The sequence below is a fragment of the Mus pahari genome, chromosome 16 (assembly GCF_900095145.1).
Source record: "Mus pahari chromosome 16, PAHARI_EIJ_v1.1, whole genome shotgun sequence".
Lineage (NCBI taxonomy): Eukaryota > Metazoa > Chordata > Mammalia > Rodentia > Muridae > Mus > Mus pahari.
Window position 1 is genome coordinate 22,553,133 of NC_034605.1, and position 25,389 is coordinate 22,578,521.

At 39.2% G+C, this 25,389-nt stretch overlaps 1 pseudogene and 1 gene segment (V, D, J or C); one reads left to right on the forward strand and one right to left on the reverse strand.

Annotated features, from left to right (window-relative positions):
- Positions 1-447: 447 nt before the first annotated feature.
- LOC110334002 lies at positions 448-24,347 on the forward strand. The segment is given in 6 exon segments: positions 448-559; positions 667-966; positions 18,040-18,090; positions 21,834-22,163; positions 23,611-23,649; positions 24,205-24,347. Coding segments are annotated over 6 exon segments (975 nt in total).
- LOC115065617 lies at positions 16,457-17,293 on the reverse strand (annotated as a pseudogene).
- Positions 24,348-25,389: the final 1,042 nt, after the last annotated feature.

Here is a 25,389-nt window from a genome sequence, read left to right on the forward strand (position 1 = left end):
TTCTACAGCTGGTCTGTCATATGATTCATTCTTAAATGGACTAGATGTTTAAATTAGTTGATCACCCACCCAGAACAATTTGCTTAGTGATACCCAATTAATTCAAAAGACCTGACAAAGTAAGGCTTATGCAGTTGGCATGTTAAGTAAAGTCAGCAAACCATTTCAAAAACCAACTTGTCACTGTTAGACAATTGAGGTCAGTTTTTTTGTTTCCTCGGACCGGAAAATACAGCAAATCATGGAAGTTTAGACATGGAAAGAACATAGCAAGTATGTCTTCATAACTCAGAACAGCCACTCCGCAGTGAGCTATGGAAGGGGGGGAAGGATGAGGAGGCTGCACTCATGCTGCCCCACCCTGAGAACAGCTGAAACTTATGCACTGCAGTGATCTGACCAACCTGTGTTACCCAGGAAACCCAGAACCGTTCTCTACAGCAGACCATGAAGAGCGCTGGCTCACAAGCCCTGCTTCCTTTTTATCTTCCCTGGGACGCCAACCTGGCAGATGAGAATCCACTCCTGATAGTAGTCATATTCTTATGCCTCTTGACATGTGAGTTGCCACCATCAGGTCCCTTTGCAGCAGAGAACAAAGTCAGTCCACACTGTTGTCTCTTCCCCTGCCAGTCATTCATGGGTGTTTTTCTCTTTTGCTTGCAGCTGGACATGGGAAATTGGAGCAACCTGAAGTATCAATATCCAGAGCAAGAGATGAGACTGTCCAAATATCCTGTAAAGTTATCATCGAAAGTTTTAGAAGTGTAACCATACACTGGTACCGGCAGAAATCAAACCAAGGTTTAGAGTTTCTATTATATGTCCTTGCAACTCCTACCCATATTTTCTTAGATAAGGAGTACAAGAAAATGGAGGCAAGTAAAAATTCTAGTGCTTCTACATCGACATTGACAATATATTCCTTGGAGGAAGAAGACGAAGCTATCTACTACTGTTCCTACGGCAAAAGCACAGCATTTGAGCTTCCAGAATAGCCTACACAAGAACCGCCCCCCCCCAAGCCTATGTTCCAACCGACATCCTTCTTAGCTTAGGCAACCACCTGATGTTCAGTTGGGAGGCACCACCTGAGCCTTGAACCACCTGAATCACTCCTTACAACACTTTCAGAACTTTCTATGCTACGACGTAGATTCTCCTATTCAAGTGAAGCCTCAGGGGCTATCTTGCCATCAAGGGCTGGTGGGCACTGTTTCCTGCTGAATGAGAACATCTGGGACAAACTCAACACAGGATGGCAGGCTCACTGCGTGATTGTGTTCTTTTTTTTTTTTTTTTAACTGTACAGAAGTTTCCCACAACTGAATTAATAAAGAAGGCAAGATAGAGTTGTGTCTAAAGAGGGGTGTAACTATTTCAGAGATAATGAATTTTTTTCATGGCCACCAGGGGCTTTCAGAGGTTGGAAAGTCTGGCAAATGTAAAAGTTTGATGCCCATTATCAGTATCCTAAGATTTTTTTCTGGAAAAAAAAAATGGCTATCAGAGGCAATCCTCTCCTTCCTGATATGACAACAAAACAGAATCCTGCACGTGGGATGCAGCTCAGCGCTACTCGGGACAAAGCTGGGACAAAGCGAGATCTGCTCTGGGAAAGCTCTTTAACTCAGGTCTGTAGAATTCTGTAAAAAAACAAAGAATGAAAACCCTACATAAGAACTTCAATGACTCAAAAAGAAAAATAACACCTGCTCCTTGCATCAACAGAAAAAATAACCATCACTCCTAAGTTGGAAAAGCAAAAAATAAGTATTGACAACTATTTTACTTGTTTACTTTCTCACTTCTATTTGGACAATTGGGAACATTTAAAAAATAGTGCTGGGATGCAACATTAAATGTAAAGACATAAAGAAGGTGGATTTAGGGTCCACCTTCTTAAACTCTACTGAGAAAAAAGTCTCCCTGTAGAATCTTTATACTGCTCAAGTTAACTAATATAACATCTCACAAGTACACTAATCATTTGTGCAGTTTAAGTAGTCTCTGAAATATCTACGATATGCTTGTGATCCATTTCTTCCCTCTAAGGATCAGGTCGAATGATTAAATAGAGTTGTCACTGACAGTTGAATGAGAGAATACATAGGTGCTCTTCGCACCACCCTAGGGACAGACTCAGCACCCTGGTGCTACACTCTGTACATAATGGCTTCTGAACATGGTGCTTTACAATGGGAACAAGCAGAGTGCCCAAAGCTCAGTGGATATTGCTTCTCACCTAATGTGTACACAGGCAGAACTGTAAGGAGACTGTGGAAAACAGTCTATAAGGGTAAGGACCCATCTAGAAAGAAGTGGACGAAAGGCTTGAATTAAGCTTCATATACTCTTTGAGCTAAATGCTTGACGTGGATGATTTCACTCGATTCTCAAAAGAACAGTGAAAAATGCCACAGCCTGAACTTTCGGATAGACGCCTGGGATGGAAACTTGATGGATGCTGAAGTGATGCAGAAGAGAGAAGGGGGTACCTTATCTGTGGATCTAAAGTGACAAAATTACATGTGGTTGTTAAACAGTCTTTAAAGAACTGTTAACAAAATGGAAAAAAATAACTACTGTGTAGTAGTGGATGAAAGGGGTCTTAGAGGCCAAGGGAAGGATCCGGGGGAAACCACTTGTATTAGTGAATGTGTGTGTAAATGCAGGCTGCTCTCATGTGGAAGTGCACACTGATCCTATCTCTCCTATAACCCCCTTCTTCCTCCTTTCTCATTCTAACCTCATGATAAAGCCCCTACTTTAAAATACCCACTCCAAATGTATATTGCCACAAATAGAAGATGGAGAAGTCAAAACTTTGTAAATGTTTCAACCTTGTGACCTTGGGGATTCTCTGGCTTTTGCCTGGAGGCCTCCAAGGGCTGACTGGGACAAGTGGCCTTGGAGTCTTGTGTCTTGGATTAAAAAGCTTGCTACAACATATTTACTAGGACTGTGTTGGCTACAGAGATGATTTATGTTATAAGCTTTGTGATAAATGAACATATTTACTGACAAAAGTGATTAAATAGAAAGTTTAGAAAATGATTGTGGGGAAAAAAATAGGTGATTTAAAACATTCCTGGTGCTGCCACAAACTTTATGCATGCCAACGAAAGGCTTCTGTGACATAAACTGTTAATGTACATGTAATAGATCTAACATGCTGAGGTATATATTTAGTACTGAAATTATTTATATAATATATATATAATATAATTATATGTATAATCACACTCATCCATTTCCACTCTCAATAGTTCTGTGGACAAAACCGATAAAGGATAAAGCAACACAAACATTACAGTGGTGACAGCCACTCAACAGCAGAAGGGTCACAGACTGTGTCTGTGCCCATAAACCTATACTGTAAATAAAGTTTGGTCCAGAAATAACTTCCAATTGCCTAAATACGCTACCTAAAGATGAAGTTGCAGTGAGCAGCCCATGTGAGCAGCTGTAACTGATGTTCATACGGCCCAAGGCAGTTATTGCTTGGCACTTAAAAAAAAAAAAAAAAAAACATTTGTTGCAGCTAAGTAGAGTGCTTGCCCAGTGCAAGGACCTGGATTCCCTCCACGGTATTACACAAACCGGGCATGATGGCTTTTGTACCTATAATCTCAGCACTCGGAATGCATCAAACCTGTCATAAGTAAATAAATACAATAGATTTATCATTTGCTCCCAGTGATTGCTAACTGATGAATGCTACTTACAACGGTCATTTTAATTTGTTTATCCATGTGCCACCGTTGTCTTAATGGCTCTTTGTCATACTTGCAAGCTTTTCATTTAGTTGTTTGGGTAAATTACCTCACTTATCTTTGACCCACTCCCTTAACTTCAAAAAGATAAGATCATAAAATTAACTTGAAGGAACTGTGGCAAGGACCATCTTAAATAATAGACAATATTTTTACAAGTGTGTAGGCCTTGTGTTTGACTAATGTTCAGCAGCTAGAACAGATCACATTGGTGATAATTGTGTATCAGAAAATGTAATTATTATTTTGATTCATATTCTGAGTCCTTGGCCTCAGCAGCAGCATGTGATTTCCAGAACCTTGCGAGGCAAGCAAAAAAAAAAAAAAAAGAAATCAAGTCTTCTTAGTCTAGAGTTACTGAATCTGAAGCTCATTTCCCAAGGACCTCTGGGATACTTACAATCTGAGTCACAGAAGTCTAGGTGCCAGGCTGTTCACGGAATGAACCAGCCCACAGCTCAGGACAACTAGAAGCTGAATCTATTTGCATGTACCAGCTGATCTTGCGTCTTCTTTGACTCCTTGATAGAAATAGTAGATTGCTACTTGTTTTCTCTGTACTCGAATGCACAGGAACTTTCTATACAATGTAGTGTGCTACACACATATATGTATTTTTTTTTACATTCTTTGGAAAATTGTTTAGAAAAATCAGTTCAAATTTTCAGGAGCCACCTTATTTCCTAGAAAACAAGTTTCCTTCACTAACTTGAGGTTTTTGTTCACAGTTAATCCACAGGAAAATTAGGGTTTTTTTTTTTTGCTTTGGGCACAAAATGCTTGTCATCTTATCAATAGCTCTTCATAGTGCTAATGGAAAACAGCAGAAATCAATTGAAGGTGAGTGGAAACAACATCATTTACATTGTGACCTCCTCCTCACACCCCAAGCAGGCTGTGGACCCACAACTACACTCCCTGACAAGGCAGATTGGTGACATTTCCAGAGAGAGGTTGTGTTACAGCCAGCTCATGTCCCTCATCAGGTTTGATATTTTCCCAAGGTGTAGAGGACTAGGCAATCTTCCATGATGGTCTCTCTAGCCAGGTCTGGCTCTGGGCTCATGAGAGGAACATGATCATCTTACTATGCTGCCCATCACCACCGTTGATGGTACAGAGCTGAGTGGTTTATCTTCTCCTTCTGTGCTTTGTAATGATCACTATCAAACATGTACTCATTTGTAATAGGGAGGAGTAGGACCAATAGAGCCACTTGAATGTGCTCATTTAATGGTAGCATTCAAAAGTAGAATGATAAAGGCATCTCCTTTGTCTAGATTACCTAGAAGACAATGTTGATCATAACTAAGCAAGTCCTTCCCACGCCCCAGACCAGTGCTCAAAAATACCAGATAATAGCCGGGCGTGGTGGCGCATGCCTTTAATCCCAGCACTCGGGAGGCAGAGGCAGGTGGATTTCTGAGTTCGAGGCCAGCCTAGTCTACAGAGTGAGCTCCAGGACAGCCAGGGCTATANAGANAAACCCTGTCTTGAAAAGCCAAAAAAACCAAAAAAAAAAAAACAAAAAACAAAAAAAAAAAACCCAGATAATATACCAGAGTAATAATGAGCAGTGAACAGCTCCCACGATGCATGCTGAAAAAAAATATTTTCACTCCTTTCTCCTCTCCTCCCCTTTCCTCCCCTCCCCTCTTTTCCTCTCCTCCCATCTCTTCTCCACCTCATCCCTCTTTTCTCTATCTATGACTCTCTTTCTCCCCTTCTTCCTTTCTCCCTTTCTCTCTGGTCTGTCTGTCTCCCTCTCATGAATCATTAAGTCTGTTTGTATTTTAAGAGTAACCCAATAAAGAATGTTAATCCTTTTTAACAAGACAATCATTTCTGACCAGAAAGGACCAAGAATTCTCTCATAAGTGCAACTTAAAAATGTCCACCTGAAGCCGAAATCACTATTGACAGGGCTTGAGAAGAGCAGAGAGTGACCACTCCCCATGTGGAGTATTTCCAAACCTCGATGATGCATGCAATGGAGGCTGACAGGACAAGAAGCTTCTTTGAATTTAAATTTCTAAATGGAAAGTTCATAAACATCTTTCACAGGGACAATGGGGACATTTGTTGATAACTGAGTTAGGTAACCCGATTTCCACGGGAAGCCATGGTAAAACACTGTGTCCTGCCCTTCAGTCTGCAGAAACTCACTTCCTCTTTCTGTACTCATCTCTAATTTAGTCTGGTCCTGGGCAAATTTAGTATTCAGTGCCTCTCCTGGACAAGGGTTGCAGGATGGAGCTTCTGCTGCAAGTCCTCACACTGGCCTCCCTCAGGATTTGTAAGTGCATGGCCTTCATTCAGGGGAATAGAGGATTCAGAAAACAGAGCCAGGTACATCACAGCCACTTCACAGGGAGGATGGTCACACAGTTATTCAGTTTGAACAAATTACACTAGGATACTGACGTCCCCAGTGCACATGTTGGGGAGGGGGGGAGCCCACAAAACCCAGACAGTGATTTGAATTGGACCCCAAACGTGTATTTTTTTTTAAATGAAACTCAAAATTCACAATTTTGAAAGTTTTTCAAAGTTTTAGTTTTTGTTATCTTTCAGATTCAGAGGGAAGCAGTCTCACGTCACCTCTGGGGTCATATGTCATCAAGAGAAGAGGAAATACAGCATTTCTCAAATGTCAAATAAAAACAAGTGTTCAGAAACCCAATGCGTACATGCACTGGTACCAAGAGAAGCCAGGCCAGCGTCTCCAAAGAATACTGTGTACTTCTTCAAAAGAAAATATTGTCTACGAGAAAGGTTTTAGTGAGGAAAGATATGAAGCAAGGACATGGCAGAGTGATTTGTCTTCTGTCCTCACAATACACCAGGTGACAGAAGAGGACACGGGAACATATTACTGTGCGTGCTGGGATGCACTCTATCAAGATACTGCACTGCTAACAAACAAAAACCCTCCACAGGACACTCACCTGCACAGACACCTAGCCCCCCCTTTATACCTCCCACTAAAACTAGACCACTGTTAGTCAGCAGAAACAAGCCTTCCAAGCTGATCCTGTGAACCTGTGCACAAAATCGCCTCCCCTTCCCACTCCCCAGAGAGATATGATCAATATTACTGAGCATTCTTATGCTGTGTCTGTGCTCTGAGCTTGAGCTCCCCAGAAGTCCAGGGGTTCAGTGAACTGTCTGCTCCACCAAGCGCTCATACCGTCCTCTCGCCCATCCCTAGGACATCTCTCATCAGTGTTCCTGAGGGTCTCTGCTTCCCAACCTATAGAAAACTTCCTTAGAAAGGACCCTAAGTACAGTGGTCAAGAAAGCTTGTGGACTTCTCGACTGAGCAAGTAAATAAAAGATGGAAGGCCTGAACGGTTTGAAAGAGATAGGCCTGCATTCCATTTCCTTCAGGACCACTCACTGAGGAGGGTAAGCACCCACTCCCAGCTCAGAGCCACAGGAATTCTAAGTGCTCAAGAAGCTAAGGACTTCCTGAATCTCCTTTGGCAGTTTGCAACGTTGTAATCAACCAATCTCAGTCTTTCATATTGTAACACTATCACTTCAGTGAGCAATCATGCCTTGTTCTCCCAATATCAATAAAGCAAAGCTTTCATTCTTAAAGTTTAATTATGAATGGCTCAAAGAAATGATGTTTTTCCTCAACAGGATTTCATTCACAACAGAAGATTATAACACCTTTCATTAAACCTCTTGTTATTATAAAGTAATCAAGTCAAAATAAACTGCTAGAGTATCAATTGTGCACACACGTAAGTCAGTGGAGAATCTCACTCACTACTATAGAGAGCAGAAATCCTTTTCTTCCATGTCCATGAAATCATTCAGTTACCCACAATATTTACAAAAAGAAGTAGAAATGGTTTTAAACTTATGGAGTGAAAAAGATGTCAATGAGAGGGTTCACTGAAATGAAACTTAAGGGAAACAGGGGTGGGGGTTGTGGGGACAGCTCCCAGAGGGAATGGCATCTGTTGCTGTAGTGAGTGTCTTGATGAATGTCATCCTCTGGTACCTGGTAGTTCTTTGCACCAGAAAGGTGATAAAAATGACCCAGAGGAACAGTTCACTGGGCAGGACCATTAACAGCTCAGAAATAAGTCTTACCCTCCTCCTCTGGCCCTTCACCACAGAGCTAGGGCTGCATATTAATCCACTGTAGCTCATATCCCGTTCACTGTCTCTGGTGTACACTCCAGCAGCCACTGGAAATGTCAACCCTTTGGCTTTTTCTTCTGTATTTGACCTGTGTTTGTAAGTGAATTTCACTTCTTTTTTTTCCCCCTTTCATTATTTTTATGTACTGAGCCAACTGGGAATAAAAATGATTGGAAAATCCCTGATTTCTCTTCCTTGCTTTCCAGATGGAGACGCCATGATATCTCAGGATCAGCTGTCCTTTACCCGAAAACCAAACAAGACGGTGCACATAAGTTGCAAGCTCTCCGGGGTCACCCTTCAGAACACCATTGTGCACTGGTACCAACTGAAAGAAGGGGAGCCCCTGAAACGAATCTTCTATGGCTCACCCAAAACTTACAAACAAGAGAAGCCCAACTCCCGCTTGGAAATCGATGAGAGGGATGATGGTACATTTTACCTGATAATCAACAATGTTGTCACATCGGATGAAGCCACGTACTACTGTGCCTACTGGAATCTCACAGTGTCTCAGCGTCTGGAGGGACCTGTAAGAAAACCATCCTATCCCCTTGCGTGCCCTCAGTCCAAGGGCCCTCGGTGCTCTCAGTCATAGGCCCACAGCTGTTGGGACTGGGTGGGTCCTGAGGACTCAGTTGGTTCAGGGATGTCAATGCAAATGAGGAAGCTGGAGCCCAGAAAAGGCAAGTGACTTGTCCCAAGTCAGTGACCCAGAGAGGTAGCTATAACTCTGTTTCCATCTCCACCCACTCCCTTTTCCTGCTTTTCTTACAGTCACTCCTAAGATAAACCTCTTTTAGCAAGACTGCATTTAATACAAAGGGACACTGGGACAAATATGCTTGGCTTCCCTATGCCATTAGACTCCCAATGTGGCTGGCTGATACAACCCAAGTATGACTCTACCACACAACTGAAAGGGAGTTTGGGATAGACGAAAGATGTATTTCTCCATTCTCATTTCCATGCTAGTATCCCGTGGCTACCTATCCATCTTCAGTCCTGCAACTTTCTCTTGGTTCTGAAGTCTCAACATCTGGAAGAGCTTCTGTGGCATAAGTGGAGTGTGAGGGGCACAGAGAATAGCTTCATCATGAGTATATTTTATATTGATATGTCTTTGTCAGTTTCAGAAGGACCCTTGGCATAGACTTCTCTTACCTGGCACCACGGGCTCGTTACAAAGATGTAGACGGTTTAAGTCCAACACTTGTGAGTCAACATCATGTTACCATAGAATGAGAACAGCAGCAGCCAGACCTGTGTACATGTGCTCTAGGCAGATGCTCCTCTGCAGATGTCAGCAGCAGTCAAGCCAACGGATGCCAGTTTCAGTCTGACTCCAATGACCAAATATCTCTTCTCAAACCCTTGTTTCTCATGTCCTCTATGGCAATGATGCGGATGTGTTATGAAGAGGACAATGTGGTTTTACGTTTTTGTTTTGTTTTTCTTTTTAGCTCATACATGATTTGTCTCCTCTAGTGAAAAAAACAAATAAGGAGATTTGACTCTGCTTTTTAAAATACTCATTTCATTTTTATTTACATGTATATGTCTGTATGTTTGTTTGCTGTGCATATATATGCATAATAAGTAACGACTTCTAATCACTGAGGCATCTCTCCAGCCCTGACCCAACCCCCCTGAACTTTCCTATAATGTGGGATTTGAAAAGTGACAGGACCCTGAGAACTGTGGTTTCACCTGTTAGAAAGTCAACCACAGCTAGACCAAAGTCTGACATGCCTAAACCTGTGGTGGCACTTAAGATAAAGTCATGACCCAAAGCTCTGCGGGTCCAGTGAGACAACTGCAAGTCTCCTCTAACCCTGGCCTCCTTATGTCCCCACTGCCTGCTAACAAGCAGCCATGACAGCGATAACCACATAAGCCTGATTCGGAGGGTAAAGATAAAATGCCTTTTTACCATGGAAGTTGCAGTACAATTCTATAATTGGAAAAAAAAAAAAAAGGGAAATCAAGAAACATATTTGTGTGGATATTCAAGTTCTTCAAGATCCAGTTCTTGTGGATTCTCTTCTTAGGTATTTCCTGTGTCTACCCAGGAAAATACGTTCTTGTTTACTGTGGCAGTCCATGTGATTTGCACAGACAGCACTCAGTATTGCAGATGTTCATTTCAGATGCAGATCCTCTGATAGCCACCAGGTATAAGCCGAGAGCTGGCTCAACCCACACCAGCCTTCCCATTCCTCCAGTAGAGTGTCAAGCAATTGAATGAACAGGCTCTGCAGTCTTTAGTCTGGAACTCAAATCCCAACTCACGTGAAACTCTGTTCTGCATGACTCCGCTTGGTCATAAAAATGCATTGATGCAGCTGAAAGGTAAATGTATGGGTGATGGTTCATGGCAGATTCCCTATGGATAATCTTCCTGTTCACTACCAAGAGCCTAGAATCCACACCGGTCATCCTAGAACACTGAGAAAGGAAATTGTATGGCTTAGCTGAGTATAGACGTCCACAGAAATGCATATCTTATTCAGAATAGACACATATTTGGCAAAAAAGAGCCATGGGCTCCGTCTGGTATGTTTGCTTGTGAGAATTCCATATATCAAGAAATTTCCATAAGACTTGAAGTGGCATGTTACTTTTTCAGTATGAACAAAGCCCTCGCTCACTAGATAATAAAAATGCAAAAAGAGCAGTGGTAAAAATCACTAAGGGGAAGCACCAACTGTGAGAGTTACACCCTGTCCTCTTCTGGACAGGGCTATTGGGCATGTATATGAAGAAACAAACCAAGAAAATGCCCATGGCCCGTTCTTCTGCACAGGAAAATGTCTGCTATTACATAAAAGACATAATAAATGAGGTTGCAAAAGACAGAGACTAAGAACGTGAATATTATTCAACGTGTCAGATCTTATGTTCATTTTTCTTGAGATGATGTTATACTATTTTGTTTTCTTATTGGAAATCTCTGCAAATTATTCAAATACAATTGTATTAAAAATGATAATTTCCAGAAAATGACCCAATGTAAAAAAAAAACAAAGTTACTATTGTGTTTTAAGAAGGCAACCAAACCTTGAAGTATGGTATAACTATAATCAAAAAACAAATTTGTCTGAATAATCTCAACTATGAAAGCTGTTGTTTTCCAATTTGAAAACGTAATATAAAGTTTTACATAACCACATTAGAACTTGAATTTTATAATGCATCATTTGATCCTTATTTATATAGTTATTTATTCAGTCCTTGCTTTGAATTAGGATTTTAGCTGTTTCAATTAGCCATCTTAAGACCTGGATAAATGATGTGTGTGTGTGTGTGTGTGTGTGTGTGTGTGTGTGTGTGTGTCTGTGTAATAAAGCACACCGAGAAGGAAAACTACTGATATACCATGTCTGAGACATTTTTGTGTTTTATTAAAATGCAAATCAAACTGGCAAGATAGCTCAGGAAACCTAAGGATCCTGCTACCAAGCCTGTTGATCTGAGTTCAATCTTTAGGATCCACAGACTGACTAGCTAAAGTTGTCTTCTGAGCTCTACATGAACACCCCCCTACACACACACACACACACACACACACACACACACACACGCACACACACACACACTAAATAAATGTAAAAATATTAAAAATGATCTGTGCCTCAAGTTTCACATCATTGGTAAGAGAAACCACTTCTGAGCACTTACTGTACTGGAGTAGCTATTCTAGAAACATCCTTTTATTTAAACCTCACTAAGTTCTGCAATGTGGATCTCATCATTTTGGATGAGAGCACTTGATCTTTGAGAACTGGATGCATTCAAGGCCGTATCCCCTAGAATGGAAGCACTCTCTCTGATGCTCTGCTTTAGGCCTGAATGCTTCTTGCCCATCAATTTCAATGGTCTGAGGAAATCATCTGACTTTTTACGCGAAGACCTTCTTCAAAGCCTGCTAAGCCTCTCATCTCAACATTAAGACCAGCCTCTTGCTAATCCTCAGTGCTGGCAGCCATGCCTCTTACTGACTCTTTGCTATCACCTCCAAAGTGTGTCCTCCCTACTCCAGCATTTATACTTGGGCAGCTCTGCCACTTTTCTCCATAGAGCCTCCAGTAAGTCGTAGTTGACTTTTCCCTTAGAAACATTCATTTGACAACACTGTAAACTATAACATCCCACACTGAACTTCTGAAATACACATTTCGTGATGGTTAGGAGAACCAAGGAGATTTTTCAACCTGGGGAATGGAATGCAATATGCTTTAATACATTCTTTCTAGTATACTCAAAGCACTGTCATTTTTCAATTTAATTTTGAACCTATCTTACATGGAAGTTAGATTTTTCTAAATGTTTCTAATGGATAATCACTGACTGATAACAGACACATAGTCAACAATTATACTTCAATTCTGAAATGCTGTATTGCCTTCATTGTATATTAATTGTTCAAAAGGATTTCATTGCCATATTTAGAGAGCTGAGGATGGCGCTGAGCTCCTGATGCCCCTGCCTCTACTTACTGGCTGATAGGATTATAAGCTTGAGCTCCTGTCTTCTGTCTACTCCTCCACTAACCTCAACTTCTCTTCTCTATTTTCACTATTCTCACTTTTAGTTTCAGGCCATTTTTTTCTCTTTCATTTCTATCAATGAAGTAAAAGGAACATGCTAGATTAGTCTTTGTGGGAATGAGTTATTTCACTTAAAATGATTATCTCCAATCCCATCTTTCTTATAAACCATATAACTTATGGACTTTTTGACAGATGTGTATATACACCAAATTTTTCTTTACTTATTCACCTACATTGATCCCATAAATTCATGATTTTGACTATTCTTGCAATGAACAAAAATTTGCAGATATCTCCATAGTAAGCTGATTTTGATTCTTTGGGAGTATTAATACAGAAATGGAATGGATAGATAATATTGACATTCTACTTTATTTTTTGATGAACTCTTATGTTGACATTCAAAGTGGCTATAGTGTTTCATAATGGTTCCTTACGACAGCTTCTGCGATAATTTTTGAATTTGTTGATTCTGTAGATAGAAGCCATTCTCATTAGGAGGGGAAGCAATTTTCATTTCTGCTTCTCTGGTGGCTGAGGATTTTGAACACATTTTCAACTATTTATTGGCCATGTAGACTTCATCATTAAGAAATGTCTGCATTTCATTGACCATTTGTTGATATGACTAGGAGATAGGTGTTTCTGATATTCAACTTTGAATTCTTTATATAACCAAGATACTAATCCTTTGTCAGATGAGTATTGACACTTCTCCCATTTGGAAGGCTGTCTCTTCACTCTGTTGATTGTTCTTTTTCTAATAAGCCTTTTAATTAATTTGATACAATCCCATTAATCCAAACTTGCTTTTGTTCCCTGAGCTATTTAGAGTCTTCTAGAGGAAGTTATTTTCTATGCCCAGAGTTGAATTATTTGTGACAAACTATAGTCCTTGCTCATACTTGAGACTCAGAGAAGTGAATGAAGCAATTTTATTTACAACACTGCAAAGCTAGGCATCAGCCTAGGGTGGCAGTCACCCCATTGAGTGCGGAGAAGAATATACAGTACGTTAACACATGACTCTTCCTTTCTTTTCATGATAATCAGGAAGATATATTCTTATATGTCATCTAGATCTTAAGTTTTCTCAACAAAACCCATGTGTGGGTACATCTCTACATTTTACATTGTTCATTTTAAACTTATCCTAGGCATGACCTTGTGCTAGTAATTGTCTACTCTGAACTTCTACTTTGGGTGTGGAAGAATAACAGTTAGCAAATGGTGATGAGAGTCTAGTGTTTTGTGTTCGTGGACCTAAACTGTCTTGGGTCCTTTGAAAATGAATCATTGTGTGTTATTTCTAACAGTGTTTCTCCTGTTTTCTTCTATTGATTTCAAGTTTCAGCACCTTCTATTAATGTCTTAATCAACCAAGTTTAGATGAATTGTTTTGTAGAAGGTGAGAAATGAGGATCTAGTTTCAGGCTTCTACATGGGGTACCTACTTTTACCAGGACTCACTTATTAAGTAGATTATCTATTTCACCTTCATTGAAAGTAAGAGTTGTGCTGAATAAGTTTATTTCTAGCTCCTCTATTCTATTCCATTTTTTCACATGTCTAATCTATATCTAATCTATGGTACCACAGTGAGTTCTTTTGCCTCTATATTTGTCTAGAATCTGGTTTAGTATTGTTATAATACTTTCAGCATCACTCTTCATCCTTTGGCTTACTTTGCTGGTCAAAGCCTTTTCTGTTTCCATAGAAACTTAATAACTTTCCTTTCTTCTTCTCTGAAGAATGTAACTGGAATTTTGATGGGCATTTGATTAAATTGTGCACCATTTTGTAAACATTTATTTTGCATTTATTTTAAATGTTATATGAATAAGTGTTTTGTCTAAATATATTTACGTGCTCCATGGGCATATCTGGTGCCCATGAAGCCAGAAGATGATAGTCAATCCCCTGAAACTGGAGGTCAGATAGTTGTTATACCCAGGTCCTCTGAAAAAGCAGTCAGTGATTTTAATTATCTAGCCATTTCTTCAGTTCCTGTGTATTACTTTTAGCAATGTAGCCATGTAAACAATATCTACCTGCTTATATACAAACAAAGAAAGTCTCTCCATCTTTTACTGTCTTCTCTAATTTCCTTCTTGACTGGTTTTATAGTTTTCACTATAGTTTCATCTATAGTAAATATTTTGATCATCTATAGATGGTTTGACCATTTCTATGAAAAATTTGTCTCACTATTTCATTATTCTTGTATTAATAGTATATTATGCTATCAGCCTAATGTCTTTTTACTGTTATTTTTAATTAATTAATTAATTTTAACAATACTTAGAATGAACCCAGAGTCATATGTAAGTATTATACCACGAAGCCATATTCACAGCCCTCTATCTTTAATTTTTGAGGCATTACACTGTCCAGACTCATTAAGAACCCACTCTATCCTATGATTGATTTAAATTTGTAATACTCCAGCCTTAGTCTCCTAATTAGCTAAGATTATGATCAACAGTCCTAGTGGAGACTTTTTGTTATTTAATGTTCATGAATCCTCACAGAATATTTTATAATATTCTTACTTATCCAAATTCTAGCACTCTCATTTAAGAAAGAAAAAGGTATACTACTACTGTATTTCAGATTTAAATTGTGGCTAGTGTATATATTAACTTACAAGATACTGGCTTCTTGTAGATTTTCTCTATAATTGTGTTTCTTCATGAACTCAGATTTTAGCAGACAACAAACTTGACACTGTGTTTTCATATACTTCTTATATTTTTTATTTTACTTTAGAGATTGTATTTTAATTAAATTTTTCCATTCCCTTTCTTTCCTTCAATCTCTCTTATATACTCCTCTGCTCTCCTTCAAATTTATGACCTCTTTTGTCATTAAATGGTATTATATTCATATATGTATTATATGTACATATATATTTCTAAATATAACCTGTTCAGTCCATACAATATTATTTGTATATATGTTTTCAGGGCTGATGTTTGGAATTGGACAATCAACTGATGTGCTTTTCCCTGGGGAGGACCACCTCTCTCACTCCCAGCCTTACACAGCTTTCTGTAGTTCTTTTTGTACAGTTGAGACCTTGTGGGCTTTTCCCTTTCCAGTTTGGTCTGTTCATTGATTAGATTATTGTTCAACTCTCACGTGGGCAGTCATGTTGGTAAGACTTTATGAATAGAGCTTCTGGTGTTACTAGGCTGACATAGTACCACAGCAAATGCACTGACTCTCTGGCTCTTAGAATCTTTCTGCCCTCTCTTCCATAATGTTCCTTGAGCTATAGGTGTGGGAGTGTTTTATAGACATAATGTTTAGGATTGTGTTCCATACTCTGCACTTTGATTGGTTATGCTTTTCTGTAACTTGTTTGATGGGGAGTGAAGAATACATTTATCTGTAGGTATAAGGACAAATATTTATAGATTGCTTTAGGAATTATGCTGGTTAAATACATTAGTAGTTGAAGATTGTTCAAACAACCATGACTTCACTAGCCCTAAGATAATTATGTAGGTTTCCATTCCAGGTATGGTATACTTCATTTCGAGGGGTCTTAAGTATAATCAGAGAGCTGCTCGTTACTGCCAAGATACATATGTCACTATTTTTTTTTTTTTTTACAAATGCAATGAAACATTTTGCGGGGGAGGAAGGATACCTGGTTCTTTATTAAAACCTTTTTATTTGCAGTAGTGTTTGCCCACAGAGGGTGGAGGGTCCTGCAATAGTTCTAGAAGATTTTCTTGGTTTCAAAGGTGGTGCTGCTTATGACCAGCAGTTCCTCCCAAGATGAGAGCCAGTTACAAAGGAGGGGCTTTGAGGTTTTCACTGAGGGGCATAGTGTGGGAGGCAGAGAGAGAGAGAGAGAGAGAGAGAGAGAGAGACAGAGACAGAGACAGAGACAGAGAGATAGAGAGACAGAGAGACAGAGACACACACAGAGAGAAGTACTAGTACTAGGGAGCACTGAGCTCAATCTCCAGTTGTCAGACTGTTGGGCAGTGCTCCCTTTTCATGAGGATATGGCGGGTGTGCCTTGCTTCTGGTTAGACTCCTGCTAGAGTGGGTGTCAGGCTCTCAGGTCTTGGTAAAGGACACAGGTCTAGATATCTGAGTCCCTTGACCTTTTGTCTGCTTTTCCTTGCTGGGTATAGGATTCCAATGGGAGCGAGCAATAAACAGTACTTCATCTGCAATTTCTGTGCTGATTCGGGTCAGGAATTCTTCAGAGCTAGATAATGCCCTCCACTAAGGAGGCAGCAGCTTGAGATGACCAGATGTCCTTTTTGTCCCCAATCCTGGCAGATGTGGATGCCACTCCCCTGGCTGATGGGTTGGAATCTTAAGCTGCTTGGTAGGAGGGAAGATTGCAAGTTCTAAGGGGACCCTAAAATGGGCCTTAGGAGACTGGGAGTTGGGGGAAGAACGTTTGGAAGAGGGGAAACCAGGCTGCTCTGGGTTGCTCTCAATAAAACATTTTATATGTCACTAAAATTCACATTTATTTTATTTATGTATGCGTATATATGTGGACGTGCACATGCATAGAAAGCATGCAGCGACAGGAGCACAAACAGAGCTGACTCTCTCCTTCCACCATGTGAGTTTCAGAAATCAAACTAGAGTCATCAGATTTGGCAATAAGGTCGTCCTTTAATCTACTGAGCTATCTTACTTTAGTGACTCTTTTGCACTTTAAATTAGTTTATAATTCTTTAAATATAAACAAGTCTTAAGACTTCTAATAATTCTACTTCTGGTCTTGGAACAAGGAGTAAGAGTGGAAACCAGAAACTGAGAACATATCATGCATGCGTAAAGTATAAAGGGTATGTAAGTGTTCTAAGTAGAAGAAAATTGAAATTGTCAGTTAAAATACTATTTTTAATCATCTGATGAAAAACTTAATAAAACTTTAAAACACTTTACAGATATGTTTTTTAACCTAACCTTCTTTATTCTAATAAGACATGATATTTTTTTCACTGACATGGATAAAATAATGGTCCTTGATATCAACTAATAGTGGCAGCTTTTTGAACATATAGAATTTAGGGTCACGCTTTTCAAGTAGTGGTATGTTTTTATCTTAAATTACTACAGAGCTTCCTCTTTTCAGAAATATATCCCCTCTTCTTAAGAAGAAACATTGGTGTTTGTGAGAACAAAAAAATGTATTCCTTTGATGTAAACACTGAACAGTTTCAACACAAATGAACTCCTGGAAATTAAAAACACGACAATTCTTAGAATGCTTTTTCTAGTTACTTGGAAAAAAAGGTTGGTGGACCAGTTAGCCCAAATCTCTTCTTTTCCAACTGAATCCCTTCTATTTTCTGTTGGTGCCTTTCAATGATCACACCTCCAGGGAGAACAGAGTTTATTTTGTAAAGAAGATTTCAAAGTATCAGATACCACACAATTTATATGCAGTGGCTTTCTAAGGAACCCAGAAGATGAGTTTATCGGGATAAATTTTCGCCTGTTTCTCATGGCCTGAATGTCTGGAGAAGGTTCAGATTTTTGTAGAAGCTGTGAGCACTGTGATAGCTCTAGCTTTCAAAAGGTATTTGCAGAAGGAACTAAGCTCATAGTAATTCCCTCTGGTAAGTAACTTTTTTCTGCTTTATTCCAGTGATGAAAAGAACATATATGGTTGCATAAAAATTAGAAATCTACTATTATCTACTGTATCTGACTACAATATTCTTAGCCTATGTCATTTTTTGAGATTATATTCTGAATATGACAACAAAAACTGCTTTGTAAGTAGTTTTTTCTTTCCCTCCAGAAAACGTAGAAACTCTGTGTTTAGAGTATTCACACATACAAGGAGTAAGTGGAAGTTATTTTGAGGATCAGATGCATAGACAATTGGGGTAAACTTTTGCTTCAAGATACTATTGTAAAAGATATTTTAAGTGAGAGTCCTCAAAAATAGAGTTGATGATGACTCTAATATGTATTTTGAAATACAACTTTCTCCAGACAAACTGTGAAATCCTTGTTGGTTTTTTATTATAACTCACAGTGAATTACTGTAGAGCACGAATAAATCTCTGCCTTACTTGTCTGACTCCTTACAGGGTAGATTGTGACCGGTCCCAATTTATGTCACTCTGAATTCCTGAAATATTATCTGGAGATTTCTCTGTTAAAATTTGTTGTCGACACAAACTACTTCTGTCCAGTGTCCATGAAAAAGACTCTTCATGAATTTATATCTTCATTTGTCCATTATTACACTCATTTTTTTCTACTTGACTTTTTATAAGAACACTTTTATAGTCGAATTATCAGTTTTTATACCTAAATGTGTGGTTCATGCTTTAGTTTCTCTATAAAAAAGAAATCTCAATTAACTCTAAATTGCATTCTAGGCTACAAACTGATCTATAAGTGACAACCCTTTAAGGGAATAAATAGAGAAACTTCTGGAAAAAGTAGAATAAAACCTCGCAACCTATGTGAACATGGCCCACATTTCAAGGCCGAGTGTGTTCAGTCCCTAGATTCATGATTACACTTAAACGTGATGTGACTTTGTTTCAGTTTTGTCTCCATTTAATATCAACAGAGTCAATCTTGTATATTCATATGAATAGTAAAATATTGCTGGGTGTTCTACATGTTCACAAGATAAATTTCAGATGTTGTGGATGATATGCTAATTCATCCAAGTGCTTGACCCTGGCACAAAGCTTATTTCTACAGGGACATATTCTTTATATTCTGTAGACTAAAGCAGGAAGAGAGGCTGGAGGGCAGGTGCTGCAAGCGCCAGTCTCAGCATCTTTGACATTATTCCTGGTTTGGCCATGCTGTCCAGAGAGGTCAGGCTATTTTACTACACCTAAGGAGTCTGTTCTCTTTCTATTCTGGTATGAGAGACATAAGCAAGGAGTGTAGAGTAACTGAAGCGCCTTCAGCAATAGAAGCACTAAATTTTATGTTCAGAGGCTAAAATAAAACATAGTTCAGCACCTGTTTTATTGACTGATAATGAAGCCCAGCAATTTTCAAATGTGATAATTTTTTTCCATTGTAAAGTTAGAGAAGTAGCTATGGAGGTGACTTGGTAGATAGATAAAGTACTTGCTACACAAGTATGAGGATCGGGATTTGAATCCTCAGTTAGACTGAAGTGTGCAGCAGTATCTACATGTGTTCCTAAGGTAAGGTGGAATACTGGGGCAGAGAGAGCTCTAGAAGGTCATAGGCCTGCTATACTGAAATATGAAATGGTAAATAGAAAGGACATCTTGTCTGAAACAAAGTGTAATCGAGGACTGGACCAAGGCTGTCCTCTGCCTGTCAAGGGGGCATATGAAATGTGTGTCCCTGACATTTATTTTGAGAAATGCAAAGAAGTGGTCATAAAACAAGTTCATCTAATCTTAACATTTGATTTCACACGCACATCTGGACTCAGCCTATGAGGTCAGGCAGACAACCGTGTCCTGAGATGTCATTGAGGACCAGTCTTGTGATATTAATTCATTCCGTTTTCATGAAAGAGCAAGCCAGCAAGCAGCTGCAGAATAGTTTGGTGTGAGCTAACGGAAGTCAGATTGTACCAGAACGTTCAATAAAAGATCCAGTTTTATGTGGTGCACTGCTGACTGGGAGCACAGCACTGTTTTGGACAGCAGCAATGAAGTATTCCATGCACTGGTACACACTCTAGGCTTAACTATCTCTCCTTTTGCTGACCTAGAGCAGCAGGCTTCTTGTGATGGTAGATTAGGAACCCAGGTATACTATCACAAAATAGACTGTAGCTCATGGGTAGAGACCACCATTTCTCTCCCTATTTGACCTAGATTTAATTGCAAACCGCATCCTCCAATTCTATGATTAATAACAAAGCTTTTACTTGTGGAGTGACAATGTTGCGTTCAAGCACAAGTCATAGAAAAATGTGTTACTAGCAGCCATGTTGATAACCCCTGTATTTTATTCCTTTTAATTAGTTTTCGTATCTTCTTTTATTTTGGTTTCATTGATGTACTGAGGTTGAATTGGTTTACAATAAAAGATGTTTTATGAAAAATAAAGCAGCTAACAGAACCTATTATGAATCAGTTAGGTCAGCTATTCTTGTCGGAATTTCAGAACATCATATCTCTCCAATCTGAAAAATCAGGGACACTAGACTAATATAGTAGTTTTGACATTATTTGAATCACTGTGGTATTCTTCCATCTTTGGTGTAGGAATGAAAGGGGCCATCCTAGGTGGATACTGAAGGAATGTATTTTCAAGGTAATTGGAGGAAGACAAAGCTGGGATAGTGAGGTGAGGGTGACAATCTTTAGAAAGAAGAAGGCTGTAAGCAGAACTTCCAGAAGCACTTTTCAGGAGATTGCAATTACACGTGCTAATGCTGGGGAGTACTGTGCAAACATCCTAGCAATGTTTGCAGATATCTGGACTTCCATTAAACATTCATATTTATGGAAAGTTATTATTATAGCATTTGACATATGGTGCGTGTGGTTCATTATTATAGTCAAGATGGTGATAGACTTAATAGACAGACATCTTTTTTTTCTCCCAATCAAGTGTGCTGTGAACAAGTCTGAGCTTTGATCTCAGACATGGAACACTTCTCCACTTACTCCTAGAGAACATGGGAAACTTTTTGTGCTCAGTGCCTAATAAGTAAGACAAAGGAACAGCAAGATGTAATGAAAGTAGGACATGAGAACAGTCAGACTGTGAGAGAACCAAAGGTGATGTTGTAAATGAAGCAATGGGCACATTGTCCAAACAACAGCAGAAACATGGAAGGATAATTCCATTACATAAATGACTATAGACAGGTACAAAAAAATAAATAAAAGCTACATACTTACATCTATTTCACTGAGATATAAGAAATGCAGAGCTCATTATAACGTCAGCTAAATGAACAGTGGGTTGCACTAAATGGTATAGTCAGAGAACAAAGTAAGAAATCGAGGACAGGGAACTATGTTAGAAACGATACGAAAGTTTCTTCTGTATGGTGACCATAAAAGCAACTTGGTCTCCTCGCCCCCCCCCCCCGCCCAATTATCCGTCCAGCATAAATTATGCTTCACCATGAGAAAATAAAGGTATGTGAAGAAATAAATTGTTCTTAAGCATTCGGTATTTGTGTTTATACAGTATTATTTTGAGTGACTGAATTTAGTGGCATGTGTCTAATTTAGTCTGTAACCCTAGCACTTGGGAGGCAGATGCAGAAGGATCATAGAGCGGTACATCACAAGTTTGATTCTACACTGAGCTACATGAGATTCTATCTGAATAATAGCGACTACCATCATTATTATCTTTATTAACTTTCCATTCTCTCTTACAGACAAAAGCTTTGATGCAGACATTTCCCCCAAGCCCACCATTTTTCTTCCTTCTGCTGCTGAAACAAATCTCCATAAGACCGGGACATACCTTTGTCTCCTTGAAAAGTTCTTTCCTGATGTCATAAGGGTGCATTGGAAAGAAAAGGACGGCAATGCCATCCTGGACTCCCAGGAAGGGGATACGCTGAAGACTAACGACACATACATGAAGTTTAGTTGGCTTACTGTGCCTGAAAGTTCAATGGGGAAAGAGCACAGATGTATTGTCAAACATGAGAACAACAAAGGAGGCACGGATCAAGAGATTTTCTTTCCTTTAATAAAGAAAGGTATGTGTATGCATCCTTTGAAATAGCGCTTTCTAGAGAATGGGTTTGGAAATACCCAATCATTTACCACAATGTATCAATAAAAATTGATGTGACATTTAATGGGGCCATTGCGTTTATTTTACTTTGTATTTATTTTACCATAGTACTAGGCTGGCTGAGGTTTTGGGAGAAAAGTTGAAAGTTTTTGCTGAAGCTTTCTAAGCTGTAGTGTCATTACCCAAAACACCTACATCTAATGATACACACACACACACACACACACACACACACACACACACACACACACCATCTTTATCTCTGAGATTATTAATTGAATTAAAAGTAAGTGACACATTAAAACAATCATCAACTAAGTACGTGATAAATGTCAAACTTGAGGTTCCACCTTTGATGCCATAAGTAGGAATGTTCTGCCAAGCAAAAAAAGTTGTTTACTCTTATGATGTACAAAGGTCAACTTCCAAAAATGGATGCCTTAGACACTGATGCCTTACTCAACCAAATATTCAAATGAAAGAGTCAACACCTATTTTAAAAAAGAGGAGTGGACCTAGCAGCCTTGACATTCTCAGATTTTTATTGCTGAATGTATCACTGTCAGAAAGAGCATTGTAGTTAAAGACTGAGTGAGGATCCTGGTTGCAAGCATGTAATTAATGTCTGTAATTAATGCACATGTTCGGAAAGCTCATACTGTGCTACCACATGTAGGGATGTGTAGGGATATGTGGGAGTAGACAAGAATTAGTCAGTGTCCCAACATGGAAGGGTTATATAGTAAAGAATGCATACTCTTTCCAAATTACACAGAATAATTCAGATGTAAGATCCCACGGGATCCGCTTGATTCAGGGAGGTACACATGTGCACATTATAGGCAGAGGGCTGACATACAGAGGGCCTTGCAGTCCTGTAATTCATTGTATTCCACAACTGCTGGTAATGATCCATAGTCCCAAGGCTCCCGGGACCTTCTGAAACTGCAAGGAATGAACAGATATGGAACCTGTTTGCTGCTTGCTCTTCACTGTCTGGATCACTCTTCTGAAATCCCCAGTCTCTTCAGTGGTCAGTGAACTTTTCACAGTTGCTTTGGGAGGATCCTTGGTTTTGAAAGATGTGGCTGCTCTTCTAGAAAGATTGTTTTAGACATTCTATTATATCTTTTATGGTAAAAAATGAAAAACTACTCTTTGAATTTCTACTTATCTGTTTATAGAAACAAAACATGTGAATGGTGTGTACTGAGTTACATAGAATGATACTAATTTCTATAATTAGATATATTTTAGTATTTAACTATGGGGCTCATGTTTTAATACACTTCTGTCTATTGAAGGACATCTATGTATTCATTTGTATGAAGATAAATGGTTTTCACAGACACACAAAGAACTGCCAAATAATGTGCATATTAACAAGTTCTTATTGCCATTTCTTTTAGTTGCTGTGAGTACCAAGCCCTGCTGGCAAGATAAAAATGGTAGGTTTACATATATGTTTACCCTTGTGTCATATTATAGTGCTTTTCCTTTTGAGTATAACAGTATGTGAGCTGCCGTGAATTAATTTAAAAATATCTCAATGTCTGGGCATTACAGAATAGATGGTGATATTTACAACTAGTATGTCACTGTAGGGACATCACAGCAACATGGTGAATTACCAATTCAATTATAGACTTTAATGAGGGGCACAGTGGTAGAACCTAACCTATATTAACAAAAAACTTCATTTACTCATATGTCTCTTATTTTTAATCACCAAAGAAATCATGATAAAAGATAAGCCTAGGCTTTTAAAGTCATCTATTTACTTGCTAGTTATGGGCATGGATGGGTTTGGACAAGCAGCTTTCCAAGTTTGATCTTCCTATCAGTGGTTCTCTTGTGAATGGTGAGTGCTGAGTTTCAGGTTTGAATGAGGAGAGCTGTTACTCAATGTAAGTCATTAGAAATTAATACCTATTGGTCCCTCCTTGGTAACATGTACTATGCCATCAAAAAAGCAGATGGATCTAATTAAAGCACTCTTTCAGATGTGCTGCAGCTCCAGTTCACAAGCACCTCTGCCTACTACACCTACCTCCTCCTGCTCCTCAAGAGTGTGATCTACTTGGCCATCATCAGCTTCTTTCTGCTTAGAAGAGTATCTCTTTGTGGAAATAAGAAGAAGTCCTAAAGACATGTGTGGTGGTACAGCAAGTCAGCTGGATTTCATCCTCACTGCCTTGAAGGTGCCTTAATGTTTCTTGTTGGCTTTCACTTCTATAAAGTCAAGTGCTCCTGTTGCATAAACATTTTCTGCACTTTTGTATGCAATTTCAGCAACTTCTCTGTAACTGAGATCACCTCCTTCCTGATTCCATCCACTCCAGCAGTCCCCTCCCCCAGAAGCCCAAAGCATCCAAGTTCTAGTACCCATAGACTACAGCTTTTACCCACGGCCCTTGTTGCTCTTGAACCAGCTAACTCCATGAAGGTCCCCACTGTAGACAACCTGAAGAACCTTCTTTAGTGTTTGATTCTGTGCCTTGTATTTCATATTATGGACAATAAATTTTTTTAAAAATTAGAAGTCTACTTTTGTCAGTGTTTCTAAGTTTAGTAACGTTGAAAGTTGTGGTATGAAACAATATGACAATTGTCATGGTATTCGGTGACAGTAACAAAAGTCTAAAAACACATTCCTAAGCTTGGTTCTGAATCTGTGGTCATGACATTTCTTAGGATCGTGGGTGTGGGAGGAGTCACTGGCAATTGAAATAGCAATGAACAAATGTCTAACACGGCTCATGCTCCCTGTGCTCAACTCTGTGCCTGTATTTCAGAGCAGTAGGCTTTCAGACCCTCAGACTGTCTCCTGAGTGCTACTAGAATTCCAGAGAGGAAAAGGTGATGAAGGCGAGTGACCTCAGGTACTAAACTCCCTGCAGCACAGCTTCCCTATATAAGATGAAGTTATTATATTCTGTCTCTTTGAATTGTGTATCTTTAGTGAATTAGCAACAGCAAGTGCAAACAAGCCATTGAGAGTCCTGTTATAGGCCCTTGACTCTGCCTTAAACAGAATGGATAACACACACACACACACACACACACACGAGAGAGAGAGAGAGAGAGAGAGAGAGAGAGAGAGAGAGAGAGAGAGAGAGAGAGAGAGAGGCTCTTATTGTGATTTNGAGAGAGAGAGAGAGAGAGAGAGAGAGAGAGAGAGAGAGGCT